This window comes from Brachypodium distachyon, chromosome 4 (assembly GCF_000005505.3).
Source record: "Brachypodium distachyon strain Bd21 chromosome 4, Brachypodium_distachyon_v3.0, whole genome shotgun sequence".
Taxonomy (NCBI): domain Eukaryota; kingdom Viridiplantae; phylum Streptophyta; class Magnoliopsida; order Poales; family Poaceae; genus Brachypodium; species Brachypodium distachyon.
Genome location: NC_016134.3, coordinates 42,525,393 through 42,548,981, shown reverse-complemented (window position 1 = coordinate 42,548,981; position 23,589 = coordinate 42,525,393). Strand labels below are relative to the sequence as shown.

General features: G+C 45.4%; 2 protein-coding genes across 4 annotated transcripts; both read left to right on the top strand.

Moving 5' to 3' along the window:
* The first annotated feature begins 2,407 nt into the window (after window positions 1–2,407).
* On the top strand, window positions 2,408–7,969 carry LOC100834360 (protein indeterminate-domain 5, chloroplastic). 3 transcript variants are annotated; one of them, XM_010240181.3, is made up of 4 exons: window positions 2,408–2,563; window positions 3,127–3,446; window positions 3,538–3,934; window positions 6,363–7,969. In XM_010240181.3, exons 2-4 carry the CDS (start codon window positions 3,308–3,310, stop codon window positions 7,426–7,428), a joined length of 1,602 nt encoding a protein of 533 aa, XP_010238483.1. In that variant the 5' UTR covers window positions 2,408–2,563; window positions 3,127–3,307; the 3' UTR covers window positions 7,429–7,969. The 3 variants fall into 3 exon arrangements, with proteins under 3 accessions (XP_010238483.1, XP_003578615.1, XP_024319043.1); XM_003578567.4 differs by lacking the exon at window positions 2,408–2,563 and adding an exon at window positions 2,587–2,755; XM_024463275.1 differs by lacking the exon at window positions 2,408–2,563 and adding an exon at window positions 2,587–2,833.
* Window positions 7,970–13,208: 5,239 nt separating this feature from the next.
* LOC100833206 (protein ACCUMULATION AND REPLICATION OF CHLOROPLASTS 3) lies at window positions 13,209–22,570 on the top strand. Its single transcript, XM_003576774.4, has 17 exons — window positions 13,209–13,588; window positions 14,796–14,854; window positions 14,970–15,034; window positions 15,709–15,843; window positions 16,001–16,049; window positions 17,029–17,141; window positions 17,222–17,293; window positions 17,380–17,490; window positions 18,128–18,309; window positions 18,617–18,850; window positions 18,953–19,044; window positions 19,125–19,501; window positions 20,358–20,462; window positions 20,550–20,687; window positions 21,583–21,749; window positions 21,847–22,008; window positions 22,111–22,570. The coding sequence occupies exons 1-16, from the start codon at window positions 13,323–13,325 to the stop codon at window positions 21,902–21,904; spliced, it is 2,223 nt and encodes a 740-aa protein (XP_003576822.1). The 5' UTR covers window positions 13,209–13,322; the 3' UTR covers window positions 21,905–22,008; window positions 22,111–22,570.
* Window positions 22,571–23,589: the final 1,019 nt, after the last annotated feature.

Sequence of the window (23,589 nt, the reverse complement as noted above, 5' to 3'; positions counted from 1 at the left end):
CATGAGAGAGCACGCAGTACGTCTAGCTTGCGTATTTTGTAAGAAAGAATACTTCCACATTGCCAAATAATTGGAACAACTTAATTATCAGAATATCACCACTGCACAACATTGACAGGTGAAATGATAATTAGTACTACTGCCACGAGAATGTTGGATGCATGCAGCTAGTAGCAGTGAGATCACTGTTCACTAGAGCCTCGATCGATCGTGGCAAGATCCGGTATAAATTACACGGTCCACGTTTTATTGCAGTTCATGGTTTGTCCTTAGCCATGCACGTACTTGTTGCTACCGAGTAGTATATTGGTTATGATTTAATGACACGCATGGACAAACAACCTGTAAGACAAAGAATGTCTCGTACTACGTACTCACAAATTTATAAAATTTCTTGGACAGAGAAACTTAAATATAGTTTAGACAGTGTGTTTTATTCCTGCTCCGTAATGCATGGATGTGGTAACCTGGTTACCTGGGTGAGAAGACAAAAAGATCGAATGTCTTGTGCCGCACCAACCGTATGGAACTATGCATGGATGACCTGCAGACTGTATAGAAATGTACTACTGTACTTTATATACATGTAATAACTGGTTGGACGTGTGTGTACGGCGCCAGACTAAGAGAAGGTTTCCAGTTTTAACCCCTTCTTACCAAAGACAAGGACAAACCAACTTAGTCCTACCTGCATACTCTACACAACCGCTAATTAAGCATTTTCTTGCATCGATCAGTATGATTTAATGACATGCACGTAAGATTTAGTTCATCCATGCACATGATTTTTTTGGAACACTAATTAATCGCCATATTTACAAAAACATTGTCTGTTGTATGTCTCCTTTTCTCTCTTCATTTCATTAATGGTCACATCTGACTAGTGTTCCGCAGCAAAGCACATGGCATCATCTAGTTATATTAAAGCTTGAGAGGGTACTGCAAGAAGCTCATTACTTGCATTTATACATGTTAGTATGTCACTGTTTATCTATAAAATTATATGTGGATATTAACCCTGGATTTGACTTTGTATCACCGACGCACACAAGCTAAGCATACATTCTGACATTTTGTTACCAATTTTAATTTGTACAAACGTTTTAAGGTCATTGGCCAGTGTCAGAAATAGTTTAAACTTTAAAGATTTACAACACATATCCAAGTTAATTGTGCATTATTCGGGCTCCTATAAAGTTGCTGCCTCGATCAATTAGATTTTTCAAACAATCCTCGCAATGAAAGAAGTTCAGTCCCTAGTGTTAGTCCGGACTGAACAGTCATTCTTTGTTGAATCAGGAGGATATCGAGTCAGATGAGCGGGGCACAGTAGGAGGAGCGGGTGAAGGAGAGGGAGAGGGTGCTGGCCAGTGAGGCGATCAGGTTGAACTGAAGACGATAAGCCACCAAGGTCAAAACAGGTACTAGCATATGTACCCTGGCCTATATCTAGAATGAGGTTTGTCGGAAATGGCCAAGCTAGGAACAAAACTAGGGGAGGGGCTAGCCTTGAATATTAGATGAATTAGATTAAAGTTTTGATGCATAATAATAAAAAAGCATTCACATGATGCTATTTAATCAAGAGGATTATGAGATTAAGGGGCCACACTACTGCCCCATATATGTGTCCTTGCCCCGATCGATCAGGATTGAAAGAGGTCCGCAGGTGGGGGTGGGTGTGTGTGTGTTGGGGGGGGGGGGGGTTGGGAGGAGGATTCAGTGAAGTTAATGCAGGTGACTTTGGGTGGCGTGGACCAGCCAGCCAAAGTCACGTGCAGTACTGTACTGCACCGAAGCTGCGTCCGGTGGGGGGAAGAGAGGAGGAATTGGAAACTAGAGGGCGCTGCTCTCCTCCGCAAGCCGCTTGATCGAACGGTCGCAAATAAAACGCTAGCATTTAATCATCATTAATTTTCTGTATATATTTTTGAAGCTGGTTTTAATTAAAAAAAATTCCACTACTTAACTTTTTATAATGACCTCTTGATCGCAGCAGCCCAAAACCATGCTTTGCATGCACGGCCAGCTGGACCGCAGCGGAGTGAGCATTAGCCAGCTGCTCCGATCCGGCCACATCCGTTACTACTCGTGCACGCGCACGCACGGACGTCGATCCACCGGAACTTGCACGGTCGCGCCACGGCAAAGCCGGCCAAGCATGCACCCCGGCGCCAGACATCCACCCCACAGACTCACGCGTATGTACGTGCCGTGCGTGACCCAAGCCAGGCCCAGGATATGATAGGGATCATTCTCTTCCCTTCAAAATTTCTGCGACGGAGAGAAGGAAGGAAGGTGTGGCCGTGCACGCACGCGGACCCGGCCGCAAGGGGGGTGAGCCCCACACGGCCACGCGACCCAGGCCTCCACCTGCGTGCGGTGCGGCCGGGTCGCTGTCTCTCTCGCTCTTTATATCGGCGGGGAGCGAGCCAGGCAATATATACCGATGGGGAGAGGCAGCCATTGCAACCACTCCATATCCTAAACTCCAAGAAGAGGCCCGGCCCTGCCCTGCAGGGGAGAGAGATCGAGAAGAGGCGGAAGGGAAAGCAACAACCGGGTAGGGGCTCCCGACTAGCTTCCTGTTCGCTAGAATTTCGATCCCCGTCCACGGGAATCATTCTTCCGTCCGCGCGTGTGTATTTTATTGCAATCCGCCCGGCCTTTTGCTATGTCCATCCGTTCGTTCTCCTCTCTTCATCGTTTTGGTGCTTTGCTAGCTTTGCTCCTGTTGTTGGTTTTCGAGGGTTAGGTTGGTTCATCGATCTCCTCTCTAGTCTCTACTCCCCAATCTTCCCCCCTCCTTCTCTCCTCTCTCTCCCTCTTTCTGGTAAGTTTCGAGCCATTTTCTCTCCGGACTCTTTCTCCTCTCTCTCTCTCGCTAGCTAGCTTGGCGCGGTGCGTGCTTCGATTTCTTGTGTGTTTGTGTGAGTGCTACCTGTGGATTTGTCATCTCCCTTGCTTTGTTCTCTTGCACACAACGGAAGGCATGGCTGGGTTTGTCCGGCCTGCGCGAGTTTGCTTGTTAGCTAGATCTCGGTCATATTTATCTCTTCTGTCTTTGGCAGGCAGAGACGCGGCTACTCATCCATTCTCATCTCTTGCTACTTGTTTGTCTTTTAGATCCACAAGACACGCCGGCCGGGAAGGGAGAGGTTTGCACAGTGTCCACCATGTCGTCGCCTCTCTAGCTAGTCTCTAGACTGTACTACTTGGACTGGCCGGTGGCGGCTCTCACCTAAAGGGCCGGCTACCCAACAAACTTGTCAACGAAATTAAGGATTGATTGCTTTTGTTGCCATCGATGGCGGCCGCCTCGTCCGCGCACTTCTTTGGGCTCGCCGACACCCAGATGCAGCCTGCCGTGTCCAACTCCGTGCAGCCGCAGCCCCCCGCCGCCGCGCCCGCTCCCAAGAAGAAGCGCAACCAGCCCGGCAACCCAAGTACGTACAAATCTCTCTTAATCGATCAGTTTTACCAGGCGCATCTATGTACATGTTCGATTTCATGATCGATTGATTCATTTTTGTGCAGATCCGGACGCGGAGGTGATCGCGCTGTCGCCGAGGTCGCTGATGGCGACGAACCGGTTCGTGTGTGAGGTGTGCAACAAGGGGTTCCAGCGGGAGCAGAACCTGCAGCTGCACAGGCGCGGCCACAACCTGCCGTGGAAGCTGAAGCAGAAGAACCCCAAGGAGACCCGGCGGCGTGTGTACCTGTGCCCGGAGCCGACGTGCGTGCACCACGACCCGGCCAGGGCGCTGGGCGACCTCACGGGGATCAAGAAGCACTACTGCCGCAAGCACGGCGAGAAGAAGTGGAAGTGCGACAAGTGCGCCAAGCGCTACGCCGTGCAGTCCGACTGGAAGGCCCACTCCAAGACCTGCGGCACCCGCGAGTACCGCTGCGACTGCGGCACCCTCTTCTCCAGGTCCGTTTCTCAGTTCCATCTAGCTCGATCGATCTCCGGCGCTCGATCGGCCGACAGGAAATCTTTTCGGTTTCTCATGCATCGTTTAGCATATTTCCCTGCTTTGCTGTCGATGGTAGTATATTTTTTTCTTAATTGGGAGCATGAATGATTGGGTCATGATGAAAACTTTGACGAGGAGAGGCGATCGATTTGACGGCCGGGCGCATCGATGATTCGATCGGTGATAGATAGGCTACGTGCCTACTGCTGCCTAGGGTTAGGGCTCTAGCTAGCGAAGGAGGGATGGGCCGGCGCGCGTGTGCAGCTTTCCATTGCTGTTGCTTGGATTGGGATTGGATTCCCCTGGAGAGAGAGAGAGAGACTGGATGAGAGAGGGGAGCATGGAAGGGGATGGAGAGAGAGTGTGGAAGGGGGATGATGCAGCAGCTAGCTGCTCTGCTCCCACGTGAATCGCTCTTGTCGGGAGGGGACTGGAGATATGTATGTACACCACACACGCACATACTGACACAGTCATTTGGCGGCAGTTCCGCCTTTTTCACATCGGAATCCGCACACTCCTCTCTCTCATCTGCATCAGCAAACCGATGGACGGATCCCAGGGCCGGCCCACCTGTAGTGTTCACGTGATGACATGCCTTCTCCTTTGCAAGCAGCTAGCCCAGGCGCCAGCGGCCGGCCACGACGCCGTCGGTCCAGAGTCGACCAAATGGTCCAGCCACGGCAGCGCGCAGGCTTCCTTGCCTTCTCATGTGATGCATGGCAAACTGGAAAAGTGTCGATTAGCAGTACTATGCTACTGCTGGCGGTGGCCATGCCTAGCTAGCTATAGCTTTGGCTTTGCATCCGATCGATTAGCTGCAAAAGCCTGCACCTGTGTGTGACGCATGCTGGTGTTGTCTTACGCGTGTGTGTGTGTGTGTGTGTGTGTTACACTTGGCCCTTTGGTGGCAATGGCATAGTTAGTCAGTGTTTTTAGGATATAGCTGATGGCTGGCGTACGTATTCTTTGCTTTGCTATTAAATATATGACCAACTATGTGCAATTAACGTGCCGGATTCACCAAATATATGACCACGCACATGTGAAATTGTTCCACTCATTTGCACGAGTAGATATATACTATGCATGGAATTCTGTAATTCATGCTTCATTAGATGCGTACGTACGTGCAATTAACTAGCAAGGTTAGCACGCACTAATGTCTAATGACGCTGATATTTTCTGTAGTCATATGCTTGAGCATGTCTAACTATAATTTTATTGGCCTGATTTTAATCACTGCCAACAAAGTTGAGTAGTGACAGTCTTTTAAGAGAGATTACACTCTATAGCTAGTAGCGCAACAAAGCCTTTTTGTGTGATGCTCACAATATATAATTTTAATTTACATTCTTCAATAATTAGCTAGGCGACAACAAAGCAGCCTGAATACTAATTGTGTGTAATACTCACTCTAGAATGTTGTTTGTTGGACAAAATATAGTGAGCAACTCCATTTCTGTAAATGGGGGAGCCATTACATCCATTCCGGCACGAAAAAAATATCATGTTCCCAAATGTACATGGTACACCTGACCCACAGCGGAATACTCACTACAGACGCTAGGATTTTTACTGTGGCTCCAGGTTGTGTAATGCTCACAATATATAATTTTAGTTTACATTCTTCAATAACTAGCCAGGCGACAACAAATCTGCCTGAATTTGTGTGTAATACTCTGAACGTACTCACTCTAGAATGTTGTTTGTTGGACAAAATATAGTGAGCGACTCCATTTCTGTAAATGGGGGAGCCATTTCATCCATTCCGGCACGACAAAATATCATGCTCCCAAATATACATGGTACACCTGACCCACAGCAGAATACTCACTACACACGTTAGGAATTTTACTGTGGCTCCAGGTGCCGTGCACGTCGCACGCACACCTGTTTAATTACAACTAAATTGAATAACTAGGGTGAACCAATAACTAGGATTAGTATCTAGACGGCATACCTGCTCGGCCACTCCCTCCTCTCTCCATCGTTAAGTTCATCATGAATCTTAAAGCACACGATTCAGATCCAACGATTGAGCAATCAACTTATCTCTAACTAAAAATCATGGCAGTTAGATATAGCAAAACCTTTTTTTTGCTAAAATTGGTTGCGACACTTCATAGTCGATCTTATCCCTTGAATTAGCAGTTGTTTTTAAACTTCTTAGGAGTACTTCGTTGGTTTTTGCACTCAAATTAACTTAAATTCCGGTTGTCTGTGTGTGTTATGTACATGCGCGCGCGCGCGTGTGATTCTAAATTGATCTATATAATGTGTGGTTTACACTGAAGCATGGATAAATCCCTCATAATTTACCCATGTGTTTCATGGAAATAATCTCACCTTTTTTCTTACGTACGTGCACTATACATTACGCAGGAGGGACAGCTTCATCACCCACCGCGCGTTCTGCGACGCTCTGGCCCAGGAGAGCGCGCGGATGCCGCCCATCGGCGCCGGCCTCTACGGCGGCTCCGGCAACATGCAGGCCCTCGGCCTCTCCGGCATGTCCCCGCAAATGCCGTCCGGCTTCGTCCCAGACCAAGCCGGCTCTGGCCAGTCGTCCGACGTCCTCCACCTCGGCGGCGGCAACGGCGCCGCCCAGTTCGAGCACATCATGGGGACCTCCTCCGCTGCGGGCTCCTCAATGTTCCGCCCCTCGCAGGCCTCTTCGCCGTTCTACCTCGGCGGCGCCCAGGAATTCGCCGAGGATAGCCACCGCTCCCATGGCCATGGCGGCGGCAGTTCTCTCCTCCATGGCAAGCCGGCGGCCGCCTTCCACGGCCTCATGCAACTCCCCGACCAGCACCAGGGAAGCAGCAGCAGCAACAACAGCAACAACAACAACGGTGGCAGCAACAACAGCAACCTCCTGAACCTCGGCTTCTTCCCCGGCAACGGCCAGGACGCGCGCTTCGTCTTCCAAAACCAGTTCAACAGCAATGGCAATGCCAATGGCAATGGCGAGAATGGCCTCCTGGGCGGCATCGGCATCGGTGCGGGGGGAAGCTTCCCTTCGATCTTCAACAACAACTCATCCGAACCCTCCGGTGGGCTCCCGCAGATGTCGGCCACGGCGCTTCTGCAGAAGGCGGCCCAGATGGGCGCCACGACGAGCAGCCACAACGTGGGCGGGTCGGCGGCGAGCTCGCTGCTGCGTGGGGCGGGGAGCAGGGGAGATCAAGGCGGGTCTTCGTCATCTTCGGCGGCGGCCATGAGCGAGAGGCAGCACCAGCAGTCGTTCCAGAACCTCATCATGAACTCCCTGGCGAGCGGCGGCGGCGGCGTGTTCCCCGGCGTCGACGACGGCAAGCTGAGCACGAGGGACTTCCTGGGCGTCGGCGCCGGCATGGTCCAAGCTGGCATGAGCGCCATGGGCCCGCCCCGGCGCCAGGGCGCCGCCGGTCTCCACATTGGCTCGCTGGACCCGGCCGAGATGAAGTGAAAAATCACATGCGCATGCATGCTCGATCGACGACAAGAAACAAAACAAGGTCACATGCATGCATGGCTGTATGCATGCATGCAACAGTTTCTTGAGGATGTTTTTATTTAGTTCATGGATCATATGGGGCTACCAAAAGACTTCTATGGGTGGTTTATGGGGAGTAAGGAACCAATTAAGCTCATGCTGGATCGGAACCGAAGGTAAGGTGAGAGAGAGAACGAATTTGCTGCACCGCGCGTACCTAGAACAAAGGTTAATTTCTTTTGGGCATGCAGTAGTTGTCTTTCTTCTTGGGTAGTTAGCTAAGACTGGGGCTGGATTCATGCATTTCAATAATCCAAAGAGGCCAGAGAACTTCAATTTCTATATATTTCCCTCTATCTATTGGTACAATTGTTAGTTTAGTGGTACTGTTTTTCGTTCCTGCATGTACATTCGGTCGTCGGTCTCCCTTGATGCCAAGTCACCACGGGAAGACCAGAGACCAGACCAGAAATTCCAGCTTGTTTTTGGAGTTTAATTTACTGCTGCTTGTTCACTGTTTGCATGCTCCGGATATATACATCGCTGTGCACGCTGTGTGCGGCTTTATATTTCATGTTGGGTTTTCTTTGAATTAATTCTCTGGGTGGTGGTGCTTTCAAAGCTGAAAGGCCTGGGCGATTGAGATGGAGCAAGCAGGAAGAAGACAGTGCGCATTAATTAATCAACAGTTGCCAGGCCGAGCCGGGGTTTGCTCAGTACTGATCAGTCAGGGGCTATGTAGCCATGGGCAGACAAGACATGGAGCACGCGACAGGGGAGGAAGCTACAAGCGGATGGGCCAAAGCACGCACGCAATCCCACACGGATCAACAGCTAGCTCAGCTCAGCTCAGCTCGCTCGACTGAGAGTGTGCACCCTCCGGCCCTAATTATTCCCTCTCGGCTTCTTGACTTTGCCGTCGTCTACCAGCAACAATTCTGCACTGCATGCTGCTCCCTCTCTGATCACTGTCGACTCTCACACATGACGTAGATAGGGGATGGATTGACATATACAAATGTAGGCACAGGAAAAGGTACGTACCGTGTAGCTATGGAACGTTTGGAGTAGCTTGTTCTGTAGCATTTAGCTACTCCACGTGAAGAGAGAGAGATGTTCAGGAATGGAGTCATGGAGAGGGATGCATGCAAGTCCGTGCAGTGCAGTTAGGCTATAGCTAGGGAGGGAGGGGGTCTGTGCGTCAGTGCGTGTGCGTGTGTACTGTGGACAGTTACAGGAAGAGATGTCGCGGTATAAGACATAATGTATATGTTTCCCGATAATCTTAATAATCTCAGAGATTATTAATTTTTTCGATGACCAACAGGAGTATTGATTAACTGATCGTAGAGTTATGTAGTAATCAGCAGCAAGAAGCTCCTAGAAACATAAAGGCACTATATTGTGTACTTGGATAGAAAGTGACTGACGGCCCCTAATAAGATCAAAACATGTGTACTGGTGCTCACTTAAATCGAATGCAGCATCAATTTTGGAGGGTGGAGTTTGTGAGTAGCGAGAAAGTAACCTTGACACGATCGTAGCTGGACAATTACGGGGTATTTTTCTCTACGGAATTAGTGATGACTTTTTTACTGCAACTAGCCAGTTTGACATTTGTGCCTTTCGATTGACGCGCCAACGTGCTTTCCTGATACGTCTTGTCGTTTATGTATGGTCCATATCCACCGATGGTACAAATCCAGTAAGCAAGACGACAGAAGGTGCACAGTGTTAGGATCGGAGAGGTTAATCGCAGGGGCGGAGTCAGAAATTAACTAGAAGCAGGCTATTATACCGTATCAGACTTAAGAAAGAGTAATTAAAGGGAAGAAAGCCCAGGCCAAATTTAAAAGTATCATAATTTACCAAAGAAAAATTTCTCAAGCCCCAGCCCGTGGCCCCCCGGCCGGGGCTTGTCTCCGCCTCTGGTTAATCGCAACAGTCAAATGCTGGGGGTAGTACTCGTCGCCCCCTGATGCAGATAATTAATCATGCCACCTGAATATTTTTGATTTGGTTGAATTTCAGGCATAGCTGGATAACTTTTGGTGAATTTCGGTTTCAATGCTCAGATTTTGCATAACATTGGGCATCAAAAGGGCCACGTCTAAAGGTGTGCATTTTTTTATCAGCCATGTCTTCTTTTCGCCAACAAAATACTAAAGGATATGCATCATTTAAAAATATTGTCAACGATTTCAAAAAGGAAAAACTCTTACCTCCACGTCCTCGCTTGAAGACTCGAGCAAGTCCAGTCTCCTCCTTTAGATCTACTCAATATGTTGCCTCCGGTCGCCACATGTGCCGATTGCCTCTGATATACACCTCCACAATTGCAAACTTGCAACCCCTAATTGTTGCCCTTTCCCTCTATTAAGGACTATTTGGCAATCATCTTCACTGTGGTGGCGTTGGGAAGTTATCTAGCGGCAATCATCTTCGTTGTGGCGGCGCTGGGAAATTAGCTAGCAGCATGGGGAAGGACGGAGGCACGAAGGCAGGCGAAAGGCCTTGTGAAGAGGAGTTGCAACTTGCAAGGGCACATTGAGCCTAGATGGCACACTAGCGATGGAGGGGGTGGCGGCGGGGTAGGTTTGAGGCCGTGTATGGAGCAAGATGGCATTAGGGTTTGAAGATTATTGAGATAGATGATAGAGATCCAGGACAACCATTTTACATCACGATGTCAAAACACGTGACATAGTATTATTTTGAATATTATCGAGTCACAACAATCTCATAAATGGTACATGTGACATATCGGCTTTATATGTTTCCTATTGAACAACTCGAAAAATGGTATGTGATCAAAATCATAAATGCACCCCTTTGTTGAAAAATATCATCAACACTATAGTGAGAGCGCGCCCTCCTAATGACAAAAAGAAAGAAATCTTCTGATTCTATGCATGGAAGAGGCCAGGGCCGAATTTAATTTCCAAGTCCACCCGACTCGATTGTTTGTCCATACATATTGATCATCACTCTACGAAGGCACATAGACAAAGCCTGGCTGTTTTCTCACTTTTTCCATCGTCGGTCTTTTATCCGAAAGGAAAAAAAAAGAAAGAGGAACAACACCCATTAAAATTTTCTCTTGTGCTCTGTCGTCGGCATCGTACCTCCGTGACGTCGAGAACAAGGCGACGTACGAGAGATGAACGCAATTCAGTGTTTTACTCCCTCCGTTTCATATTAAGTGACTTTCTATGACATGTATCTAGACGTTTTTTAAACATATATATATTCATATTTAGACTAATTTGAGTCACTTAATATGGAAATGGAACGGAGTGGGAGTGAGTATATGCACGATGAGCCGATCGTACCGTGTACGTGCACGGCCCGATGGATCGAGGCGTCGCTGTCGTCGTCCTCCCAAGTTTTGGCCTACCCTGTCGTCGCATTTTCTTTGCTCTTCCTCGTGACTGCTTCTGCCCGGCCGCCTGACCTCCGTCCATCTCGAATCTTGGGAAAGATGCAGCAACAGGCGACGAGGACGACGCAGCATGCATATATGCATGCATACAGCTAGCCCGTGTTCAGCTCGTTCGGGCTCGATCTCGATCCATCTGACCGTCTTTACTGTTCTGGGATTCTTACACTGGCTTGGTGCCTTGGTTAATAACGGTCTGGTTGCAATAACGGTATACTGTGGATTTTGTCTCGCCGCGTATATATCTTGTTCATGTGCGTCGTTGTGGACTGGGTTTTACTACTGCTTCTGGTTATGGAGACGTTGACATACGTACAGATACATACGTACTGGCATGTGCGCCCCATGCGCGTGGCGTTAAATATGTACTGTACGACGACATGCATAACCGCTATACTTGTTCCTTCTCTTCCTTCTGCCGGAAATTTCTTCACTATGCTAGCTGCATGCAGCCTTTGCATGCATGTGCAAAGGTAAAAGACACCTCTCTTCGTCTCATGGGGTCTCAGATAGAGAGAGAGATGCATGCAGCAGGTGTGATTCTTTGGTTAAAAGCCCAGGGACAAAAGGAACCGCCCTTTTCTCGGAAAATTATTGGCGGCGCGGCGGCACACGTACTTGCCGTCCGGCCCGAATCTCCAGATCCCGTCTTTGTCCACGCAAGTCTCGTCTCTGTTGCATGCATGCATGCGCACACACGCACATGCACGCCTTGCATGCTTCCGAATATACTAACCGATCCGGCCTGAAGCTAGCGCCGGCCCGGACAGCGGTGGCGCGTTCTGGCTTTCTGCTCCGACGCCGGCCAATCTGCCGCCGCGCGCGCCTGCTTTACCCGACGAGGGTGGACTAACATGCATGATGCATTGCGCGCGGCTGAATGCACCGTGTGCCGCTCGACTGGCCAGCCGGGCGCGCATGCATGCACACATGGGGCTTGTCTTTGGCGTTGGCCCGGGGCGGCTGGCGCCTTGCACCGGGGAAGCATATATGTAGGCATGCAATTAGTGGCATGTCTATGTCTCAGCTAGTTCGGAGGATATCTCGCTGTCGATCCATCCTCCCTACAGGCGATATCGATCGTCGATGGAGAGTGTCGCTGCCTCGCTGGTGCGCTTTATTTGCTCACAGTCACACCCAGTTCGTAGGCTAACTTAGGGGCTGTTTGGTTCATGCATGCCTAAAAAATGTTGGTGCCTGAAGCTAGCCTGAAATAGGGAAAGATTTTTGTATAGTCGGGCTAGTTGAAAAATAGAGTGTTTAGAGCCTGACGAAGCATTAAAGTACTGTGTTGTAGGCCATATAAAGAGCCAGTTTTTTTTCGGCTTCCTGAACCGGCTTGAGAAGCCGTCCTCTCCCAGCTTCCAGGAGAAGGCACCACCTAAATTTGGCACATCTTTTCGGCTTCCTTGAGCGGCTTCTCTGAGAAGTAGCCCTCCCCCAGCTTCTTGGAGAAGCCGCATTCCAAATTTAGCTAAATTTTCAAAATAGATTAGGCCAAACTATTTTTGAAGTCTAATCAAATTTTGGATGCGGCTTCTCCAGGAAGCTGGGTGAGGGCAGCTTCTCAGAAAAGCCGGGTCTAGAAGCCGAAAAGAATGCACTTTTTGATTCGGCTAACAAACTAATTTGGCCTAAACTATTTCGAAACTCTAGCTAAATCTATGATGCGACTTTTTCAGAAAGTTAGGCGAGGACAACTTCTAGGAGATGCGGAAAAGAACGCAGCCATAGGATGATACGAAGCAAATCCACCTCTCATTCCTATGCATGCCATGCTTTCTAGATTCAAAAATTCAGTTAAGGCTAGGATATTACCGGCCATGCTCACGCGCATGATTTTGGAGGCCTGTGTCTCAGGAGCTCGCGCGCCTGAGCCAGGCACCTCGTTAGGACGGCAACCAAAACAGGGTACATGCAGCTCAATGGGAGGCATCTGGCCAGGCAGCAAAGCACCAAGGCATGAACCAAACTGAATACCCTTTAATCCGCAGTGGATTAAGTAAAATATTGTCCTCGTGAGGATATTGTTGCCCGTCGAACTATGGAATTTATCAAAATTCTGGCCATGCATTTACTTTGGTCATGCCAAAATTATGGTAGGACTACCGGGTCTCAAACCAAAGGTACCCTCGGTCTCTTCGTTGAGATTACGGGCCTCGTTGATCGGGCCATCTCACGTCTATATGGGCCATATATTCCGTCGAGCAGAATTAGCGCATCATTGTTCAGCTTTGGCCCATTACAGGCTTCCCCCTCCATGCCGGCCCAATGATACACACTGGAGTCACGGAGCAGCAGTAACGGCTTGCAGTTTCGCTCGCCTCACCGGCTCACCCGTCGTAGCGGTAGGACGCCGCTGGCCGGCCCGTTCCAGTGTGCAGCCTTGGAATCCCACCGCCACCCACGCATCCGCGTCGCCGCATCCATGGCGGCTTCCGTCCGAGGCCTACTCCCGCTCCCGCCACCACCCTCCTCCCCGTGCACGTCCATGCGCCGCCTCACCTCGTCCCCGCGGAGGCACACTGCCCCCCGTCGCCGTGGCCCCGGGGTCCGCGCGGCCGCGGAGGCGGCGGGTGGTGCTCCGCGGCAGCCGGAGCCCGTCGAGGTGGTCGGCGTCGGGAGCCGGAAGGACGCCGTCATCGACTTCTGCCTGGGCTCCCGCACCCTCTCCTCCACCCCGATCCGCTTCTGGTACCGCACCCGAACCCTCGCCTAGCACCTCCGTCGGAACTTGACTCGATAGTTTTGGTCTCCGCGCGCGCGTGCAGCGCGATGTGGTTTGCGTTGTTGTTGTTTGTAGAAGCTTAAACCAAGCTGGAAGCAATGCCAGTGTTAAGTTTTCAAATGTGGATTAATCGAACCGTTTTGCATTCTCCCCAATGTGATGTAATGCCAATGTTAATTTAGCGTGTGGCTTCGGTTTTCACTAGTATAGTTAGTCGAATCGGAACCTCTCCTGCAACTGTAGAATCCATCCTTTTAGATCGTACTGTTCGTAAGTTACCTCAGCGTAGTGTTTTGGTTCTAATTCCTATATAGAGGCAATCTATAGCTGCCTGTGTGTTATGATGGCTGTGGTTCATTTAGCAAAATGCAGCAAAAAAAAATTGACATGGTTGAGAATCTTAACTGTTTTCCATGCATATAATGTGATTGTTTTTATTTGTCTGATATATAAACTATGGGAATGTCTATTTCTCAGTCGCCTAAGAAATAGTTATTTCTCAGTCAACAATCGTAGCCATCCAATCAAGATTTTCTTATCCATCGGGCCTACAATAATCTTACACGAATCTCAGTGATTGAATCAAAAGGTTGTTATTATCGATTGAGAAATAGTTATTTCTCAGTCGCCTAAGAAATAGCAAAACCGATAAACTATTCAATGTGCTGAATGTAAGCTTTTGTGTTAGTGAGATTAATGTTTTTTTTGAGGGAGAGATGAATACAAGATTGAATTTACTGGAGCTCAGCACAAATTAACTAGTTTGCCCTCATGAGCCTTTTTTTTTCTGCTGAGAATGCTAAGTATAATGCAAGGCCATTTTTATGTTAGAGACTATTTTGGTTTATTGTGGTGAACTGGTGATCTATCAGTTACGCCATGTAAAGTTCTCTAGTGAAAAATAATCATGTGAGTTTCTTGTAACCAAATGGTTGACCTTGTTGAAAAAATGAAAAGAAAATTCATCTCTAGAGGTGCTCTTATTTGCTAGTCTCATAATTAATTTGACAAATATTCTGCCAAATTAATCCTTTTCCTTTCCCTTATGTAAGCAGAAGCCCCATATGGTATCAACTTTGTAACTGCTAGTCATTTGTGCCATTTTCAATACATTGTAACTTACCCCCATATTCTTTTCTTCACAATTCTGTCTTACACATAATTTTGTTTCAGGACAGTACATGTGACGGATAATTCTGAAGTACAGTTGATACAAAGAAGTCATGGTACAGGTATCAAACACTTCTAAACCTGTAATTCCCTGCCAGATTGTTGATTCCATGAAAACATTTTCCATGTCTTTATTTATCCTATCTAGTTTTGAACCTGACCGTTTTCTATTTTCAGAGACAGTAGTCAGAGACTTGGAACATCCAGTGTCTCTTCAGCCTTGCCCACCGGCGATTATTCTTGTTTGTACACTTACACTTCTCATCTTTCTGTTTAATGTGATCTACTATTTTCGTTTCTTAGAACAGAATATCAAGTATGTGTGAATTGCTATCTTGATATGAGTATGAACTGTATTGGATAGTGTATTATAGTGTATAGTGTTACTAGTTCTGAACGGTGGTCATTTGTCAGAAACAAACAGTTCGGACTATGACAACGTCAGATAAACACTTGTTCCCTGCTTTTAGTATAAAAATAGTGCAATAATACTTATAACCATAAAGCTTCACTTGTCCGTGCTATTCCTGTTGTGTTGAATACGTACATAATAACAAGGTCAAGAAAAGAGAACATACCTAGCTTGGCTTAACTATGAACAGTCCAAGCATCTAGTTGAGCACATGTTTCATTTTTTTATTTACCTGAGAAAGAACTCATTGTTCGTGGATCTGTTCTTAGTCTAACTATATAGGGGGCACTGAGTGAGCTTACCATGTACCATGCAGTGATAATCCCCACATGTTTTCTTACTAATTGTAGAGGAAGCACTTGACTTTTATGTAAAAATGCTCGAGGGCCTTGATAAAACTTTTTAGAAACAGAAGGTCAAACTGGTCTTTATGGTGCTGATGTAGATTTTTTTTCCAGCTAAGACAGACGAGATCTTCCATCTGATAACAATTATATCCTGTAGGTTGCAAGTGCCGGACAAGATGCTGATCAGACTGCTGCATTGGAGCTTCTAAGTGCTGTCAAATCTGCTGATAAGCTGGCCGCATCAATATTTTTGAAGCCCTTTTGTTTTGAGGGACAAAGACGACAAGTAGAGGTGGAATACTTTTGCAATCTTTCCTCAATCCTTCATTTATTGAACTGTGCAAGTGTGCGTTGCTGCCTACAGCCTGCTTAAAAAGTCCATTATTTTAAGATTATCCCTTCGGTCTTTGTACCTTGGTTTATCATTAAACATTTTTTTGGTTCTGCAGGCATCTGATTTGATTGCTAAACTTCAAGCATGCTCAAACTTCCACATCGGTAAGCCATTTTTTGATCTAGTTTTTTACACCATGCATTAGCGCTTCTCCACTAGAAATGAAGTAAACACACAATGAAAGGATGATTTTCATTTCTCTCTATTTGGACTTTATCTTGTTTGCTCTGTTATGAATCTTGTTATAGTGTTCGTCATGCCTTTTGTTCCTTGGTCAGTGTAAAGGTAGGTTGACATATTTGAGCTGTTCACATTTTCTTTTTGAAGTTCCCATGCAAGATCGTGATTCAGAAAGGGCAAGTGATACAAAAGTCATTTATGTCCAAAAGCCTTAAAAGAAGCTGACCATGAAATTTTTGTTCATGAGCTTATCGAGTATTATTTTATTCTACATTAGTGGACCCTCCTGACCCAGATCCTCCAATCAAACTTTGGAAGGGTAGCAGAAGGGGAAACATATGATAATGCTGGGAGTTTGGACTACAATTTAGTACAGGATTTGCAGTTGAGGATGGAATCAGGAGCAGAGGCAGGACCCAGCCCAAGCCCACAAAGCTTTTTGACCCCAGGCTTTTGAGCCTTCATTTTCTTGCATAATACGTCCAAATACTATTGTGTTGGCATCTCGAGGCCACAAGCAATTTCTATTGCGAGGGTGGACGCGATGGCATCCAGGGGTGCCACGACGCTGTAGCGTCGCCATAGCGATGTATTATTTTGTTTACTTCATTTCTAGTGGAAGAGCCTCTATTTGTACTCCAAAGTGCCCTCATCTCCATTGCTGGGATGACATAATAGCACAATGCAATATAGTTGTGTATTATATTGAAATGTTGAGAGTTTCTTGTGGTGGTGGAGGTAGTTATATTCATTCATTTACTTTTACAGATCTATTTTGGAGTCCTACTATTGTAGTCATGTTTCTTTGTAATGCAATTCAGCACCACATATGCATCAAATCCTGTGATTGATCCAGCCCAAAACAAATGATATTTAGTTCAATATGTATTTCTTCCACCCCAGTTATTGAAGCTGATTCTCTGCTTGAGACGGAAGTGGAAACCCTTGCCGAGGCTTTGGAAAGTGCCAATAATGCTGTCCTGTCAACTATTAGCATGATATCTATCATAATGTCGGTGAGTCTTAAATTCTTAGTGTTGTGTTTGTGTTGAAATATTATTTTTGCTATTCTAATCGACTAATATTGACATATCAGGGATTTAATCATATGTTCTGGAGCTCTCTTAATACACAAATTAAGGAAGTTGGTCCTGAGGAAGTAGGCAAAGTAATCTATTAAATTTGCTTGCTACTCGGTTGTATGGTCAGCATGTAAATTCTTTTCTTAATTCTTACAGTGTACAACTCTAACAGCTACTCAAAAGCTACGGGGAAACTAGAGTTGGATTTGGTGCTGGTTATAACGTCCAATCAGCTATTAAGCAGGCTGTTCTTCACTGTCCATTTCTCCGTGGTGGCATAAAGGTGCACACAATTGTCCATTTAAACTCTGAATTGTTTAATCCTCACCCACCCGTTGATGTTGCTATCACTTGTGCAAAAAATTACTGTCTATTGCACATGTATACCTCTGTAAAAGATATATAATCAAGGATTCAACCCCTGACATGTTATCTGTTAGTGTACAATTCATGCTAACCTGCACAGATGTTTCCAAAGTCAAGATTTGGTACTCCCTCCGATCCATATTAATTGTCTCAAATTTGCCCAAATATGGATGTATCCATGCGTAAAAAGCGTCTAGATACATGTAATATTTCGACAATTAATATGGATCGGAGGGAGTAGTAGATAATGAATCAGTTAATAAAGAAAAGCAGTTCTACGTCAGTACTATTTTCTCTCTTATAATACTGTCACTTATATGGCAAAAACAAAATGCTGAACGAACAGCTCGTGTAGTCAGTTCCTTGTTCACATTTACAATCTTACATTCTTACTTTGCAATAGCAGTTCATGTTCATCACAAACATGTGGAGGGAACCTGTTGTACTATCTCACATTAGAATTATTACGACCATTCCTGATCATAACTTAATCTCTTTCTGTAACCATGTCTGTTTTCACAGCACTGATCTGTGTATACATTGATTTCATGTAGGACTTGAACAGTGTGGTTTTCCTCTCCCTTACAAGTGCTCGGTTATTGGCTGAGAGTGACATGATCTCCACTCTACACATCTTTCGTCGAGTTACTGGGTTCACCAAGGATATCATATTTTCTAGAAATTCTGAACCTGATTTAGAGCCGAAACTGATAGTAGTTTCTCTTCTAACTGTTTGGTAAGCCTTGCACGGCACATGAGCACCTGATTGAGAAAATTCAAACTTATGCTGACCTTTAGTGCATGTAACATGTCTAGTATAGTTTCGCTAGTATATCTGTTCAATTCTAAGCTTAATCTTGGTGGGGAAATGAATGGAATGTAAGTAGCATTCTAATGATGCAGATTTTGTGTTAAATTAAGTCACAGAGGACTATTATACATTGAAAGTCAAATAAGTTACAGCTTCTGCAGTAGTTGTACCTTGCTCACTAGCTGATGCCGACATAAATGTATGATAAAATGTGTTTAATGTTTGTTTGCAGTAACAACCATGATGAAAATGTTGTCTCGGTAAAGGAGGGGTTTCTTTCGAGCTTGGCTTTGCATTTTCCTTTTATATCCTCTCTCATGGGAGGAGATACTCCAGAGCTTAAACAAGCTTGGTCAAATCAATCATCTAGGCAACTGCCTGATGGTGGATTGAGTATGGCAGAACAAGGATTGGCAGAACGAGCTTCCCCACTTTCTGAAGAATTAGGAAATATGAAACCTGAGAGGTAATGTACATACTCCCCGCCTTACTTTTCCCAGGGAATATTTCTGTTTTTTCAGTCTAAATTTCTGCTTTTATAAGCTAACCAATGTTTATTGCAATTCAGAGAATCTAATAACAACGGCACGAGAATACAACCAGAGTTTCAAGAAGCTACTTCTGAATCTCATGAAGAAATGAGCATAGATGTTGGCAGAGGTAAACTGCTCACACCATGTCCTCCGTTTGCTTAGTTTTCTCTTTTGGCGGAGTATCCTAAGTTTATTCTTCATTGGCAGAGGGTTTAAGTTTGCAGCAGGGGCATAAATTCTGGAGCAATGCCCCTGCCTTTGGCATTGCACAATTGTGGGCTCAAGAGCGTAACACAACAGATAGAAGCAATCAAAGGAATGAGCTCGATGTTATCACTCTTCCTGTTGGTGTAAAATCTCCTGAAATTCAGTATGATCATTCTCCAAATACACAGCCTGAAACTCGTAATGTTACTGATAGCATATCTCTAGCTACTGGACATGCTGCCTCTGGCGCCTCACTTTCTGATGTTGGTTTGGAGAAAATGATGGAGATATGTAGTTCTGCAGCAGCATTTCTAAAGGGTAGGATGGGCAAATCTCGAAAACGTGGATCTATTGCTAGCCGGGCTGCATCGATGCTCGTTAGTCCCTCCCTCCCAACTTTTGCTGTTTGTTTTACATTTTCAATTATGGAGACTTCTCTCGGATATCTTCTGGTATAGTTTGTTCTTAAAGTTTAAAACCACACCTCTCATCTGACCACAAATTGTAGTAGCTAGTTTCACCTAATCAAATATAGTTGGAATAAAAATGTAAATGACTGAAGTTTTATTTACCAGAATTGGGGATAAGAAGTGTCATCATGTTTTAGTATGATCCTTTTTATTGCATATAGGTTCCAAATCAGGCTCCAGGTTTTGCTAACCCCAAATTGGATAATTGTGCTTCAGAACCATCCTTCTATTTTCCACTCCAGCTACTCATCATTTGTCGCAGGCTTGCAGCCTTTCCCTCACATTGTTGTCATTCTTCTTGTGGGTGCTGCTGGCTCATCAGTTTTTTTCACTATTTCGTTACTAAAAAGAGGCTTTCCCTTTAGTCATCTGTGCACTATGCAGTGAGGCAGGCAAGAGTATTTATGCTACACATACAACTTGGTTCATATTTGGTTTACTAGATGTTGAACAACCTTGTATCTTCCTTTTCAGCAATGTTTGTTCTGACATTGTGTTATGTAATCTTAATTTGAAAACCAAGCAAAGTGGCAAACAGATCAAGCTCCATTTGAACTTGCCTTTGGAGCTGTTGTCCACCCCTGGAAAAACATTTTATGTTCAGCCAGTGCTGGGGTGCTGCTGTTTGTCTTTGCTAAGGACTGTGCATGGTCCAATACTATGGTAGATAGTATGCAAGAGCCTTTACATCTATAGAATGTCCTCATTCTAAATTCATCAACATGCCTGGGGTACTGTCTGACAACTGTAATATGCCTTGTAGGATGCTGAAAGAGAACCTGAAAAAACATGGAGCCCCATAGTTGAAATACAGTATGGAGGTGGGACTTACAGGGGGAGATGCCAGGAAGGCGTCCCTGAGGGAAAGGTGAAGCCCTTTAAAGTGCTTGCTCTTCCAGTTGGCTTGACAGGAAGTCTTACTTTTCCAGCAATCTTGTTTTGTTAACAATTACAGGGGCGCTTAACCTACAGTGATGGGAGCTTTTATGATGGAGTCTGGAGGTATGGCAAGAGATCCGGTTTGGGGACACTTTATTACAGCAATGGCGATGTATTCCATGGAACATGGAGGGACGGTCTTAGTCATGGGAAGGTATGGCACAGTCAGTTGCTATTCCGTACAGTAATTATTGAAAGGTCAAATTAAAAATAACCTCCATATCTACTTTGAAACATGATTAGGTCAAGCATCACCATGGGAAATTGTACTTGTTATCCTATGCTCTGTTCAATTATTATAGTTGTTATTTTTCATGTAATTCTGATTGTAAGAGTTCGGCAGCATATTTTTGGTCACTCTATATATATTTGCTACCGAAGAATTTAAACTTGCTTGTTCAGTTTCATTTGCATAGCAGTTCTTTATGTGTTTGTTTTTCCTTTTATCGTCAAGCACCAATATCCCGTCTCGAGGCTTCATCCAAGTGTCTCCAACTTTTATTTTGATTGCTTACTGTAACTAAATTCTGCAAAAAAATTTAAAAAAAATCATCTGCACATTAATTCGGTTACCAAGAGAACAAATAGGCCTCTGTTCCGTGTGAAACTAAAAACAAATGCTCCGACATGTAATTTCAGATGCCCATTCTCTCTCTGATCCGTGTTAATTTCCCCTGCCAGCCTTTCTTACTTCCTCTTGTTTTCAGCTACATATGGACTGGATAATAATACAGTATGAAATTCCAAAAGGACAGTCTGTACTCTGTTATGCAGTTGACAATTAATATGTGTTACACATCATCATGTGCTTAGTGGCATTACCTTCAGGATTTGTTGATTACGCATTTCTCGTGTCAAACTATTTATCTGTAGAATATCCTGAAATAGAATATAGAAGCACCACTTACACTTATTCGAGATGCACATTTGTCATTCAGTGCCATCTTGTATGACATTTCAATTCTGAACGTGTATTATGCATGTTGGATTGAATACCGTGACCCTTTTTAACACCACGTGGAGTTCTGAGATTTTCCTTTTCTCTTTAGGGTTGGTACTATTTCCACAGTGGTGACCGTTGGTTTGCAAACTTTTGGAAGGGAAAGGCTAGCGGAGAGGGAAGATTTTATGCTAAGGATGGGAGTATATTCTTTGGTCTTTTTAAAAATGGATGGCGTCATGGGGACTGCTTGTTGATAGATGCAAATGGATCAAGGTGGTCCTCTTATATATTCTGTTTAAATTTGCTCCAGATAGAGTTTGTCTGCAATTCTTGAAAAGGGTTTAACTTTAATGTGGATTAATGGCTGCAGGTGGCTTGAAGTTTGGGATGATGGTCTACTTATCAGACAGACTAAATTGGAAAAATAGGGTTCTGATCTAACTGATTCTTTTCACATCATTGACGACGTCTTCTTGCTGTTCAGAAGGGAGAGGACTTTGCTTGCGAAGTGCAAATGCTTCAAGGCACTCTGGTATGAGCTTCTATAGCACCGAATCACTTCTGTATTGATTGATTGATCGACATACACAATGCCCCCTGTGCATATCTAAAATGTTACTTTGCCCAATTGTAGATAGGTGCCTACTGGAAGAACTGTTCAAATGGTTGTGCTAATTTTTCAAAGCTGTGAGCTGTACTGGTTGCCAGATATACACCCCTAGAAGTATGGGAGAAAGCTTTCTTCATGCTTCTGATGCAGGGAACAACACCACAAGCAAGGCTGCACCAACCAAGTACTCTTGATTATTTCATTGATAGCCGCTATATATTTCTTCTCAGATTAGGTTCTGTGCATGGATAAGCTATCCTGGCCTTGTCTCCGCATTTCTAATCCAATACACAAGCTTCCACGAAAGCAATCCCTGTATGTATAATGTATATAGTGTAATGCTGATCTGATGTGCATCTTATTCAAGTTAATTATCTCCACATAGGCCCAGTCAGCAGGTGCCCTTTAGCTTTGATGATTAGTACAAAACTATGATGAAAAACTAACAGGAGTTCAAAGAGAGGAAATCCATTGGTTCTATGCCTGGACAACTTGAAACGGATGAACGTGGAAGTCCTGGGATTGTCAAATTCTGACTGCATATGTTTCGTCTTGTTTCTCGATAGTCCAGATGAATGAAAAAACCTGCTGAGGGCTTGCAGGGTTTGGAGACGTTCTGATGTTTCAATGAGCAAAATTAGGTGATGGATCGTCAAATAATTTACGGTTCCTTATGCCTGCCCTACTGTACAGGCAAATTACAGAAAACGACACTTGCTAGCTATAGGTACATAAACAAAATCTCGAAGGATAATCAAGTTTATTCTGGGCAAGGACGCTAAGAAGCTCAAGTTCTACTCGCCTTCTTGGTCTCATCATCTAAGATTGGACATTTTATTTGCTTCGATGTTGGAATAAGCCAAAGAAGTCCGGAATCTTGCAAAAATTCCGTGATATATGTGTTGTCAGTGGACTGGAGTCAGCCAGTCAGGTGGTTCGAGGTCTCTTGCGTGCTAGCTGTTGCTTCTCGAAGTCGATCGATCGCCATGTCATATGAGATGTAAAATGATGGGACCAAGGGGGGACCCTGTTCTCTAAAAAAAAATCATATGAGAAGCAAGATATCACAGGATAGCAGTCAGATTACAAATTGGCTGGAAGAATTACACCTTGCAACTCAGAATATATATCCTGCTTATGAATGCACAAATGCATAGTTTTGAGTTGCTGGTTATATATGGTTCTGCAGACTGTAAGTCTGTAACTGATACCGAAAAACAAAGAGTTCGTTCGTCGGGAACCAAATTGCTTGCGATTCCTCCTCTATGGTGCTCGTCATAGAAGGTAGGCCGCACTATATATGATCCGCACGTCCAGTACCAGATCGACGCATCGATGGCACGCACGTTTTTTGTCCATCGATGTCAGCTCGCCGTTGGACCGACCGGCCGGTTCGATCGGTCAATGGAGAAAAAAAAAATCTCACCCTCCTAGCACTACGATCTTAACCGTAGAGGCGTAGAGCCGTCCGTCGTTCCATGACAGGACTCCCTGGTCAATCTA